The 14,625-nt window shown below is 38.3% G+C and overlaps 1 protein-coding gene across 2 annotated transcripts in view; it reads right to left on the reverse strand.

The window, feature by feature from the left end:
* MPP7 (MAGUK p55 scaffold protein 7) overlaps nt 1-14,625 on the reverse strand; it is a 351,927-nt gene that overhangs the window by 68,366 nt on the left and 268,936 nt on the right. For both annotated transcript variants that reach the window (XM_079768452.1, XM_079768451.1), the window contains exons 10-11: nt 14,328-14,524; nt 13,797-13,861 (exon numbers count right to left, since the gene is read on the reverse strand). In XM_079768452.1, coding sequence (XP_079624578.1) covers nt 13,797-13,861; nt 14,328-14,524 — 262 coding nt within the window. The remainder of the gene's footprint in view (nt 1-13,796; nt 13,862-14,327; nt 14,525-14,625) is intronic.

The raw sequence follows: 14,625 nt of genomic DNA on the forward strand, positions 1-14,625 counted from the left end.
CAGGGAGAGGTGATCACCTCAGCCTAAGGCAGCGAGGGACTCACTCCCTTGAGAGATGACGTTAAAATGGCTCCATGGATTGGCTGGGATGATAGTGCAGTGGGGGATGAAGGCAGATGCAGTAGCATGGAGAGAGATGACTGTTGAGAGCACAAGGCATGTTCAAGTTTAGGTGACATGTAGATGACAGGGCTGGGAAGATGACAGCGTGGCACTTTCATGCTACTGCTTCTGCCTTCATCCCCGGCTGCACTGTCATCCCAGCCAATCCATGGAGCCGCTTTAACGTCATCTCTCATGGGAGTGAGTCCCTCACTGCCTTAGGCTGAGATGATCACCTCTCCCTGTGAATTATGGCATTTTATGTGACACTCATCAGATAGAGCTTTATGCCATAGTTATTCCAATGGACAGACAGACACTGCTAATTGACAAGAGTACACAGCCCTTAAAGTGAGAAGACTAAGCACCCCTCTTTCTATTTTGAGAGGTAGTAGCTAGCAGTCATAGCTATCCACTCACCTCTCCCAGGACCCAAGCCCTCAGGTGGTCTCCCACACAGACTCTGGCTTGGCCAGGAGATTGTTTTGGCCAAGGGACCTGATGTGATGTGAGCAGGGGATTCAACAGCACTTCCATACCAGGACTGTTATCTCTGTTGCACCCTGGAAGGCCACTAGAATGGCTAGATTACTGGAGGGTAAACAATGACAGGAAACAGAAACAGGTTCACCCAGCTGAGCACCACTGCACACATCCCGCCCCCCTCCCCGCCCCCCAGACCAACAGACTCCAGCCAAACTACCAGACTGCAAAGGTCCACCAAGCCAACAAACCAGCTAACCACAAAATTGGAAAAATAATAAATGCTTGCCATTTTAAGCTATTACAGTTTCTGAAGATGTTAGGGGAGGTGTTAGTCAATATATAGAATATCTGGCACACTGCATTGTTCTGCAATGAGTAAAGAATTAATGAAAGCTTAACTCTGATCACTGAATTCTGTCTTAGTAAACTATAGTCTTTCTACGCTAAAAATTGCAATACTCTATATTTTTTGCATGGGTTTTTGTTTTGTAGAATGAAAAACTAGAGGGCAGCATATATATATTTTTAAATATATTTTTATTGGTTTCATAGAGAAAGGGAGGAACATCAATGATGAGAGAGAATCATTGATCAGCTGCTTCCTGCACGCCCCACAATGGGGATCAAGCATGCAACACAGGCATCGAACTGTGACCTCCTGGTTCATAGGTCCATGCTCAACCATTGAGCCATGCCAGCTGGGTGAGGGCAGATATTTTAAAGGATAGAGTACAGGTATTATAGTTACACAGATGTGGATCTGAAACTACAATGTACCATTCACTGTCTTTAGGTCCTTAGGTAAATCCTTCAAACTTTCTCAGTTTCCTTTTTAGAAAGTGGATAAAATACCACCAATCTCACAGTATCCTATATAATAATGAGGTAATATGCAAATTGACCCTCATGCCCTCGCACAAGATGGCTGCCCCCATGTGGTCAAAGATGGCTGCCACAAGATGGCCGGCAGGGGAGGGTAGTTGTGGGTGATTAGGCTAGCAGGGGAGGGCAGTTAGGGGCGACCAGGCCAGCAGGAGAGGGCAGTTGCGGGGACCAGGCCTGCAGGGAAGGGCAGTTAGGGGCGACCAGGCTGGCAGGGGAGGGCAGTTAGAGGGGACCGGGCTGGCAGGAGAGGGCAGTTGGGGGCAATCAGGCCCCGGCAGGGGAGGGCAGTTGAGGGGGACCAGGCCAGCAGGGGAGGGCAGTTAGGGGCAACAAGGCCTGCAGGGGAGGGCAGTTGTGGGGGAGCAGGCCTGCAGGGAGGGTGGTTGGGGGTGACCAGGCTGGCAGGGGAGGGTAGTTAGGGGTGACCGGAATGGCAGGGGAGGGCAGTTGGAGGTTACCGGGCCAGCAGGTGAGGGCAGTTGGGGTCGACGGGCCAGCAGGAGAGGGTAGTTGGGGGCGACTGGGCTGTCAAGGGAAGGCAGTTGGAGGCAATTGGGCTGGCAGGGGAGCAGTTAGGCATCTATCAGGCTGGCAGGGGAGTAGTTAGGGGGTGATCAGGCTGGCAGGCAGGCGAGCAGTTAGGAGCCAGCAGTTGGAAACTGGCAGTTGGACATCCCCCAAGGGGTACCAGATTGGAGAGGGTGCAGGCTGGGCTGAGGGACACCCCCCCCCACCCCCAGTGCACAAATTTTGTGCACTGGGCCTCTAGTTAGAGATAATATATATTAAATACTAAATATATTATCTGGCACATTTCTTCAATAACCAAGAGATATTATCATATGCAGCTGACCTGTGAACACGCAGGTTAGGGGCATTGACCCCTGCTCAGTCAAAAATACATGTGTAATTTTTGACTCCCCCCAAACTCAGTTGTCTCTCAGTATTCATAGTGGATTGGTTCCAGAAACCCTCCCACACATGGATAGCAAATGTTGTAGATGATTGAGTCCCCATATAAAACTAGAGGCCCAGTGCCTAAAATTTGTACACTGGGAGGGTCCCTAGGCCTAGCCAGTGATCAGGGCCGTTCGGGGCCTCCCTTCCCCAGCTATGGCCTCCCTTCCCTGACTGCCGGCTGCCGGCCAGGGCCACCCTTCCCTGGCTGCTGGCTGGGGCCTTCCTTCATTCTGCACCACCCCCTGGTGGTGACCAAATTGAAAGTGATCAAATTCCTGGCCTCCTGGTTGAACTCCCGAAGGGACATATTGCATGTTGGCCTTTTATATATATATATATATAGACTAGAGGCCTGGTGCACGAAATTCGTGCACTGGGGGGGGGTTGTCCCTCAGACCAGCCTGCACCCTCTCCAATCTGGGACCCCTCAGGGATGTCCGACTGCTGGTTTAGGCCTGATCTGTGTGGGACTGGGCCTAAACTGGCAGTTGGGCATCCCTCTCACAATCCGGGATGGCTGGCTCCCAACCGCTCACTTGCCTGCCTGCCTGATCACCCCCTAACCACTCCCCTGCTGGCCTGATCGACACCTTACTGCTCCCCTGCCAGCCCGATTGCCCCCAACTGCCCTCCCCTGCCAGCCTGGTCGCCCCTAACTGCCCTCCCCTGCCGGCCTGGTCACCCCTGTCTTCCCCTGCCAGCCTGGTCACCCCCAACTGCCCTCTTCTGCAGGCCTGGTCACCCCCAACTGCCCTCCCCTGCAGGCCTGGTCATCCCCAACTGCCCTCTCCTGCTGGCCTGATCACCCACAACTGCTCTCCCCTGCAGGCCATCTTGTGGTGGCTATCTTGTGACCACATGGGGCAGCCATCTTGTGTGAGGGTGTGATGGTCAATTTGTATTACCTCTTTATTATATAGGATGGCATAAAACAATGCATACACATCTGCCTATTCCCAACATTAAATGGAAAATACTGTTTTTGATCCATGGATGATTGAATCTGTGGATGGGAAACCTAGGGATACAGGGCTGATTATATATTTATTGAAAAATACCCATGTGTAAGTGGAACCCAGGTAGTTCAAATCCATGTTGTTCAAGTGTCAACTGTACATAAATGTTAATCTGCAAATGAGCTTGAAGCAGTTCTCTCTAAATTTGTGTGTGTGTGTGTGTGTGTGTGTGTGTGTGTGTGTATGTTTAATATACTTTTATTGATTTCAGAGAGGAAGGGAGAGGAGAGAGAGATAGGAACATCAATGATGAGAAAGAATCATTGATCAGCTGCCTTCTGCATGCCCCCTACTGGGGGTTGACCGGAATCAAACCCGGGACCCTTCAGTCCACAGGCCAACACTCTATCCACTGAGCAAAACCAGCTAGGGCTAAATCTGTGTTTCTACACTATTACCTCTTACGACTGAAAGCAGAGGACTGACAAGTGTGCAGATACATGGCAAGGATGGGAAAGGTCTGAAGTGAAATGTAGATGAAGACAATTCAGATGCCTTTAACAATTGAAATATCTTGGCTTTTGTCTATAATATTCCTTAGCATCTCTATTTTTTTAGATGATTTAAAAAATTATTTATCTTTATCATGAAAGTATTACAGATGTCGCCTTTGCTTGTGGGTTTTTTTTCCCCATTGACTCCCTCTACCCCATACCTGCCCCTCCCAGACCCTCGCCTCCCTACTATCTGTGTCCATGGGTAATGCATATCTGCATATGAGTTTCCCAGTTAATCACTCCCCAACTACCTCCTTACCCTCTGATTAGCATCTCTAAACTGGACATTTTTCCTTCTAATACAGATTAGCAAGTTAATCATGAAGCTTAATATTTGGAACTGCTCATTCAATGGTTATTGGGGGGTGGGAGTTGTTAAGGGAATAATAAATCATTAGAACACATAACCAAAAAGATATTTAAAAAGATGTAAGTTGTTTAGAAACTTTGAATAATTCACAGCTAACCAGATTATTTAGAAAAGTCCAGATACTGTTAATGGAGTAAAATTACTTATCACAAATATATGCTTTTACATCCCCTCTCAAAAATATATATATGTAATGGTTTATAAAAATATAACATCTGGAAAGCTTCTTGAATATTAATCAAAGCACACTATGAATTCCTTTGTGTCCAACCCACTGAGCCTGTTTAATAAGGTTCATGCTACTCCCCACCAATCGTCAGGCCATGCTAACGCACATATGCTGATTTAGGATAAAATGATATAATAGTTTTGAAGAAAGCAACAGAAAGAAAGACATCCTCTTCCATGCCCGATTGCTCACCTATATAGGTTCCGCTGTTGTTACCAGCGTAGTCAGCATCTTCTGGATGGAGTGTAAAAGCATACAGAACAAAAGCCAAGAAATAAAGCAGAAGTTAGAAGCCCAGCCACAGATGCAAAAAAAAATAAATAAATTACTTAAAACAATTATGTGAAGCACAGCAGAGAACAGCCCTCACAATGCCACTCTTAAACATAAAACATTTTGTTTTATATTTAAGTTTAAAGTAGCATTTTGAAACGTCATGCAACTCTTTTTCAACCTTCAGAGGTTCCTTGTTGCAGTTCCAAGAAAATTATAAAAGACTTGCCTGAGATGTTTATACTTTCACAGTTAAGGGAATGACAACACTTGATCCCCAAAGTAAATTTAATTTTGTAAATCAGGCTCTTTGCTAATATGTAAAATATAGCACTTATTTGGCTCATGGGATTAGACAGCAAGGTTAAGATTAAGATACAGCCTTTCTTTTGATAAGAAGAGATTCTGTGCTGGAAAGAAATAAAGGCATGATATTTCTATATTTATTTTGGTTTAAAAATGAACAGATGAGAACATTTTAAAATAAACAATGTGCTATTATTTCTAGAAATTAAATACTGGGTTATTTATGTCTTAAAAACTTCTAATCTTCACAACAATATATTTCTAGAACTAACAGCACAGCTTGTGCAGAAATCAAGTAGTTGAAAAGATCCTCCCCACATCCTTATGTTAAAATAAGTCTTTCAATATATTTAAATAACATTGTTTTCTTCATTCACCTTTATTTGAGACTACGCACAGAGAAGAAAACAAGGTACTATAGGTGAAATAACTTTCTGTATTTCTGCTATATGAAGCAAAAAAAAAAAGTACATTCCTTTCTAAAACAAAGTCAAAGCATGACTTTTGATACTGTAATGTCAAGCTAGAAGTTTGGATGTATGATAATTTTCTATAAACTGCTTATCTTACTATATTTAATTTAACCCCACACATATGTGTACTAAATAAAATTACTAGACTATGCAGGGAAGCTTTTATACATGTACCTTTAATTTCCTCTGAGAAGCACAAAGAAAAATGAGAAAGAAAATGATTAAATATGCAGAAAATACAATTAAAGTGGTAAGACACTACAACCAAGGGGGGAAAAAAAATCCACCTACCATACTCAACTGTTTCCTCATCTTAGAAGGGCCAAAGGAAAAAAACAATAGTACTGTAAATATTTTAAAATTACTAGTCAACCAATAAATAGAATTTATAAGAAACCACATTTTAGACTGCACTATAGGCTTGGTCTAGAAAAGAATGTATATACTTAAGCAGTGAAAACAGAAAGCCTTTATATGGCTTATTAATACACAACTGTGGGGAAAAATCAAGAAAAAAAAGTTAGCATTTTTGTAAACTCATACCCTCGATAAGGGAATTATATTTATTTTTCATAGAAGAGTTCTGTCTGTAAACTAATCTGTCTGTTCAACACTGAAGATATTTCATGATAAAAATAGCAACAAAAAAACAACAACACAAAAAAAACACACAAACCCAAACATTTTAACCAATTTTCCCCTAAAGTGTTTAAATACTGAATAAGAGTCTAACAATTATCAACTTATTACACATGTAAAATGAGTCAGGCAGAACCTTTTATATTCATTCTGTCCATATAATTTGATGAAAGGTATTTTTAAAAGTAATCCTGAACAATTCTTAAATTACTAATAGGACAGTAAGTAATTTAAGAGTCAAGTTTGACTTAGGAGACTCACCTTGAGGTAAAGGTGGAAAAAGGGCTGGCAACTTAACAGAAGCAAAATCTAACCACAAGTCACGGTGGAACATATTTTGCTACATGACCTTACAGAGCGAATGGGATTGATCATAACAGTTCTTTGCTCCCTTCTGTCTCCAAACTATAGATTGGCAGTCAAAGAAAACACTGAGGAGAAAGTGTGTACCATGTTATTTTTACTTTCAAATACCTATGCGTCCTCAAACTGTATTGGTTCTATTTGAACAGTATTAGCAAAGTAGCAAAGTGACAAGCAAACCATTATTATTCAGGTTCATATAATGAGGTGCCCACATTGTGAGTTCACTCATACCCATTTCTTATTAGCTCTGAAAAGCAATGTGTATCTAAGCAAATTATTAGAAAACAAGCAATAAACAATGTGGTATGGGTTAGCCAAGCCAAGCAAGTAGGCATGATGAAAATAATCCAAGCGGTGCTTAAAATTGATCAATCTCAACCTCAGACACTCCACCATAAGGTAGACTGTTAAATAGTATATTTTCTGATAGGAACAATAGGATAGATTGTTTAAAGAACCAGTGCCAGGTAAAGCAGATGATAAAAGTCATGTCATACACACACACACATGCACAAAACCCAAAAATTAAAACACCAAAACTAACTCACAATAAAAACAAACATCTCTAATTTACATTACATACAGTATATGTGTATTTCATAGTCTAAGAAAAGGTCATGAATATACTGCACAAATCCTCAAAAAGAGTATTTCCTCCACGTAATAATTAAGTAGGAAGACAATGGTATTTAGCTTAATAAAACACACATGCGTATCTCCAATACAAAGTATCTTTGGACATTACCAGATATCCAGTAGGAAAAGCAAATGAACATTTCCTTACACTTACCGACTTGAACAAAGAGGAAAACTACATAAAAGGTTGATCTTGGAAGAGAGTTTGGAATCTGGCATGATTCTTACTATGGTAAAGCACTTTTCTGTATACATTACATGCATAAACTTATTTAATTCTCCAACAACTCTAAGAGGCAAATACTATTTTCCCCATTTTACTGAATCAGAGATACAGAGAAACAAAGGTCTCAGAAGTGGCAAACCTGGGATTTGGACCCATGCAGTCTGGCTCCAGACTTGGGTTTCAATCACTATGTGATACTATCACATCAAAATCGCTTTTTAATTTCTTAAACTCAAGCTAGAAAATACAAGATGGGGGAGAAATCAAGGGAAATACAGTTAAGTTTTCTGCCTACTCGCACTGCCTCCCACCACGCCAGCCTCTTGCCCCCCAACCAGGCAGCTTCAACCTCTCACGTTTCTCCCCACAGGAGGGCGGGGCCGGGCCAGCTCCTCTCCCCAGCCTCATCAGGAATCCACTCTCTACATCTTCAAGCACTGAAGAGCAGGATGGGAAAATTATAAAAGGCAAAGAAAGGCCAACAGGTCACAAAGAACAATTTTGCTGTCGTCGGAGAATGGAAAAGCTCTCAGGAAAAATAGTTGATGAGCTCTGCAAGACAGGGCAGGAGAGCTTTCCCAAGCTGCTACATAAAAGGTTACTCTGAAGGAGACATGTCTAATATCCTGGACAAGTAGGGAAATGGTGTCTAGGTAGGTGTGATAGGGGCAAAGTTAAATCCTCACCCTAGATATGGCTTTCTTATACTCCCTTATCTCCCTGCACTGCAATCTCCCCTTCAAGTCTGTAATAATCATGACCACTGACCAGACCCCTAACCTTCATCAATTCTTAACTTGCATGGCACGGGGTCCCCAGATAAAAGGCAAGGGACAGTATCACCTAGAATCCTTCATACGGAGAAGCTAAAAGCACATCCCCTGGTAGTGCTTTACAAGCAACATATTCATATAAGTAAGAACACAGTTTATTGAGACAAAAAGTGAGCAATAAAATTAGAAAGGCCTTCACCTCAATCCTCAGTAATAAGACATGCAATTAACAGCTCAGTTCATCTGCACCTCTTGCCACACAAACTAAACGTTGGCATCTCCAAAGAGTATCAATTAGTATTAGGGGGAAAAAATACTTTTACTGTTTTCTAAAACCCCATATGTTTCTGCTTCACAAAATCCCACCAATATTAAGAAAATATTTGGCAATGTTTTAGACATAAAAAATTTAATGTAAGAACATAAGCCATCTACTCTATTTGTTAATTTTTAATTTATGAATTAGATTTATGGGTGAACACACCAAATAAACATTATTTAAGATGCTAGGAGGAAGGAGTTTACTTAACTTGAAAGTTATATTAACAACCTGTAGAGTAATGTTATATGTATCATTTGCAAATACTTGGCCTTCCAGGATACTGGTACCACATAGAGTGAACTCATTCATTTAGTCAGTGTTTAAATTCGGTTGTTGGTAAATTGTGATCTTTAATCCACAAAATGCTTGTCTTTGAATGAACTTGGCTATACCCTGTTTGAATGGACGCCTTTTGGCTGCGGTTAAAGATCTTTTTTACCCACATGATATGCAATCAGCAGTATTAGAAATTTTTAGATATTTGTATCTTGATAACTAAAAAAGAAAGCTAAGCACTATAAATATCGATGATAACTAAAAAAGAAAGCTAAGCACTATAAATAATTAAAACTTAAACCCTTAAATCAAACATTCCTTAATCTTAGAAGCTTGATATAGGGACTATCTGAATATTCTGCTGTAAAATACACTATATGAATTAGAGCCTTTTCTGAATACCATATAACTGGATTTAAATGTAAATTACAGCCTATTGAAGTTAAAGTTGAATTACTATTTATGCTATTAGGAAGTCTATTCTTCACTTAAATGCTTCAATTTCAATAGAATGGAAACATAGTATTTCAAGTAGTCAAAGAAATTCATATTTCTTTTTAAAGATTAGGTGATATAATACTGCTTTATAAATGCAACTGAATTATAAAAATAAGCTTTTAGCAGAAAATCAGAATACTTTATATCGACACATGAAATGCAAGCTGCCAAGTTTGTGATGAAAACCACTCCTATATGCTACATAAGACATAAGATACACTGTTACTCATTTCCAAAACACTTAACCTGTGTCTTTCATATAATAATCTAAAAGGTGGTCATATTAAAGAAAACCTATCAGAGTTCTGGGTCTGCTCTTCTGTCTCTAATATAAATCTACCATGTGTGAGCCTATCATTAGATGAAGGCAGGAAGAAGGGAGCACAAAATTCTATTAATAATTTCTTTGTTAAGTAAGCAATTCTTCAAAACAAAACAAAAACAAAAACAACAACCAAAAAACAAAAACAAAAAAACAAGAAGAGGAAGAGTAGATGAGTCCCTATATCAAGCCTCTAAGATTTAGGAATGTTTGATTTAAGAGTTCAAGTTTTAGTTTTTAGTTAGGTACTAGTATGTTTAATTTTTAAAAGGCAAATTAGTTTGTTTGAGAAGCCTATTTTCTGGGTATGTATTAGATAAGGAGAGGAAATAACCAAGCAGCAAAGATGAACATTACCCACACTTAACAGCTTTGCATAAGGATGGTAGTGTTAAAGTTGGCATTACCTCGGCTCCAGATTTTATTTATCATGGAGCCAGGATCCAGCACTCCAGAACAAATATAAACGAAAAAATACTAGGACTAGGATTCTTTAGTCCTTTTTCACTTCTATATTGACATCAACTGAACCCCTATAGTTCTAGAGCCCTCGTCTATGAACTTTTTCTCCATGCAAACTTTAGTTACAACAATACACCGTGAAATCAAATAGAGTAAAATCGTAGTAATACAAGCAACCACTTGGTGAAGTGTTAACTGCCCAATTTGATATATACTATTACCTGACTGAAGTCATTATTCTAAATTCAATGCCTAACAATATGTTCCTAGGTTTTAAGTGCACTTAGAAAATTTTTATCAACATGAATATTTTTTTCATAAATGTGTAAACACCAACATGACCAAATTATTCTTTTAGACATTTTGCATTAAATTGTATACTTTTCTTAAAGCCTATTTCATGAATTATTATTTAGAGTCACAAAAATAGAAGATTTTATATCATCTTTGTTTTTATTCACAGCCTTATTCTATAGTTTAACCCAGGGCATGATGACATGAATGTCCTATTCCAAATGTTTAAGTGCTAAATGTTGAAGTCTGGGAAGTGTTGAGTCAGATGGCCTTTACAAAATTTAGTTATATCACTATCAAATACACAGGTTACAAAACAAAGTGCTTTTAAATGCCTTTTAAAATGTTCAGAACCAGTACCATGAGTATTGCATAACTTTTGAGTTTAAGGGTTTCTCATACAACAACAAAAATTTCAAATGAAGATTAGCCAAAGAACACATATGCATAACCCATAGACATAGACAAGAGTGTGGTAGGGGGAGAGGGCTGGGAGGAGGTGGGCAAAATAGGGACACCTGCAATAGTGTCAACAATAAAAATAAAGTGAAAAAACAAACAAACACAGTAAGATCCCACTTCACACCCACGCTGATGGCTATAATAAAAAAGACAAACAATAACAAGTGTTGATGGATGTGGAGAAGTTGGAACCCCTCATACATTGCTGATGAAATGTAACATGGTGCAGTTGCTATGGAAAACAGTTTGGCAATTTCTCAAAAAGTTAAACGTACAGTTACCGTGTGTAACTTTGATAGGGCATTGTAGGTATGTTCCCGTGAGAAATTAAAGCATGTGTCCTCACAAAAAAGTCAAATATGAATGTTCATAGCAGCATTGTTCCTAGTAGCCAAAAGGTGTAAACAACCTAAATGCCCATCAACTGATGAATGCTTAAACTAAGTGTGATACAGCCATACACTGGAATATTGTTCAGCCATAAAAAGAAATTAAGTACTGACCCATGCTACAATATGAATGAACCTTGAACACATTACGCTAAATGAAAAAAGTCTGTTATAAAAGGTCATATGTTATATGATTCCATCTATATGAAATGTCCAGAATAGGCAAATTCATAGAGGCAGAAAATAGATTAATGTTTGCCATGGGCTAGAGGCAAGAAATCATGGGAAGTGACTGCTAATGGGGTTACTTTGGGGGTGGTGAAAATGTTCTGGAACTAAATAATAGTGAAGGTTGCAGAAGCTTGTAAGTATACTGAAAACCACTAGTGGTATGCTTTAAAACAGTAGATTTTATGTGAATTATATCAGACACTGTTCTGAAACATTGTATTTATTTCATGCTAAAGAGTTTATTCATGCTAAAGAAGATGAGACAGGAAAGAAAAGAAACAATGAAGATGCTAAGATTGTAAGGCCCTGGGAGTTGCAGAGGGTACCATCATGTACTCTCTGCCCCACCTGGCCAATGGCAAGCCATTTGAATGAATGAATGAATGAATTAATGATGGTCATACACCGTGGATGGTATTGTTACCTAGTACAATCTCACTGAGGGCAATATCTATTAATAACTAAAAATGCTCATAAAATTGAATTTTAATTATTTTAGAATAAAGTTATTAGCTTTCTACTTAGTTTTCATAAAAATATACTATCTCTGAACATGGCCATATATATTATACACTCGTGATTTAACTGAGATAATATTGACCAGATTTATTTCTATTCAAAATAAATAATATCCATTAATGAGAACAAACAATGCATTTCTCAGTGAATCAGAATTTAGTAAAAAATAGAAATAGAAAAGAGGTAAAGGGAAAGAAAAGAAAAAAAACATAAGGAAGAAAGGGTGAAAGGAGGATCAGTAAATATTTTTAAATAATACTATAGAGGCAAAAAAAAAAAAAAGAGAGAGAGAGAAAAATACTAAAACATCCAAATGAGGACATTTCAGTAAAAATAAATCCTCAAATAAATATTTCTCAAATTCAAATATTGAAGTAGTAACATAAAAAATTACGCAAATTAACACAGAAAAAGCCTCCATTACAATTATTGCTTAAACATACACTCACACCCCCCACTTCACATTCGTGCACATCTATACTGAAACCAGTTTGGGAAATGTATTATAAAGACAACCTATTCAACTTACATAGTTCTTTAAAGAAATATTTATCAACTAAATAAATGAAAATTTGTAATTATATCAAATTATACTAATTTGAGTATGGATTCAGATTCAAAGAGAATCACATTAATTTCATTTTTAAGTTATACATATTTTATCCCATATGCACCAGATATATTGGAAATGTGCAGACCCCAAATTTAAACTTCTCATAGAGCAAGTGAGACGGATGTCTCAAAGGTCCTTTCAACTGAGTGAGTTGTCAGTGAAAATTCATCACACTTTAAAATAATGCATCGTTCTAGTTCAACTTTAAGTTTCTGATGTCACAATACATGTGACATTCTACAACAAGTTTGGGTTTTTTTTTCCTTTCTGCCTAGACTAAGCAGAGCAAGAACAAGCAGGCTTTTGAATTAGTGCTGCACTTGAAGTATTTGCTTGCTTGGGAGATTTATACTGACTGTAGTTTGGCTCTCTAATGATGTAATTCCTGGGCTATAAGCTTCTACAAACTGACAGAAATAACAGGAGATGTGAAAAATGCAACAATACTAAAAACAGATGTTGGTGTAAAATTCCAGGACCATTTATTTTTTCATTTTGCCTCTTAATGTACAATTTCCATGCTGAAAACAAAGGGATTTTTTAAAAACTCTTAAAATGCCTTAAACATTTAGAAGAGATGAAGTAGGAAATTTATGGGATGGGGGACTTGAGGGATGGGAAGTAAAGGGAAGTGAGGGAAAGGTGGGCTGGAAAAAAAAAAAAAAAGGAACCTAAATCTACACTATATTTTTCAGTTATCTTATGTCATTTTTTTTTTACTCTTATTTTATTTTAATCTAGTCTGGTAATAATTCCAAACAGACAAGTAAAAGATCAGAGTTACTATGATTTCTGGGTAACTAAGAGGAAGAACAATTAATTGTTCTTAGGCACAATTGCTTTTGTGTCCAAGAATGTGGTGAATTTTTCCCCTTAATCTTTACCAAGAAATATCTTACCCAAACCTCCTGGCTTTGGAGAAATAAAATACCTAAATCCAGAATTCAAAAAGAGCTGTAGTTATTAGTCCTTTTCTTAAAGAGCCATGGATTTATTAGAAATTACTCCTAACACCCCTTTCTTCAAAAGATTCACTTTAACCTATTTAAAATATAGATCCAAAAACTATCAGAAGGTAATATGATCTGTCATTCTACCACAAATACCTGCTTTAATAGTCAAAAATAAACACCAAGATTTGGTTAGTCTGCATTCTTATTAACAAACTTACATGATTTCCTGTTGGAAACTTTCAGGGGCTGAACTATTATTTCTGGTCTTCTCAGAGCCAATCTCCTGGGAGGAAAAGAAGGTCAATATGCCTATCAATTTTCAGTACAGATCCAAGGTTAACATAACACCAAAATATTAAAAGTCTTCAGAAAGAGCTTGAAGTTAGGGGGAAATGAACACAATGCAATCTATTCAAATTAAGAACTGAATTCTCTAACTTCAAATTTTTATAAACTATCCCCACTCCCAAATCACTCTTATTTTTGCCATCTTTCACATCAATACAGTTTCAGATATTAATGTGTGATTTTCCACTTGCTTCATAACAAAAACCGAATATGATCTGGTACTGTCATATTATTTTTGGTCATTATTCATACTCAGACAAAACAGAAATCCAAACCTGAGGGATAAAGGACTCTAAGGCAAGATTTTAGTGCTTATTTTATCACAACTATGCTTGAGTGATATTTTGCAGAGAACAAAAGGTCAGTTGAAGAAAGGCCATCATTACGTGCCAGTAGCTCACCTTTCCTGGAAGTGCTTCGAAGGAATCAAGCCTGCCCTGGGATTGGCATCACCTTCATGCTTCGCTTGCCACCACATTGCATCATCTTGGCTCATAATCTGAAGAATATCTCCCTTTTTGAAAGAAAGCCCAGCTTCCTTACATGGAATTGCTTTATCCTCATTAGGGTCATAGTCAAAGAGGGCTTTGATAAACATCTGGAAGAAAGTTTTATTTAAAATGAATAAATATAAAAAATATCAAATGGCCAATATTCTTCTAACTCTAATTTAAGTACAATTTTAAAAAAGAATATTAA

The sequence above is a fragment of the Cnephaeus nilssonii genome (assembly GCF_951640355.1).
Source record: "Cnephaeus nilssonii genome assembly, chromosome: 4".
In the NCBI taxonomy this organism is placed as follows: domain Eukaryota; kingdom Metazoa; phylum Chordata; class Mammalia; order Chiroptera; family Vespertilionidae; genus Cnephaeus; species Cnephaeus nilssonii.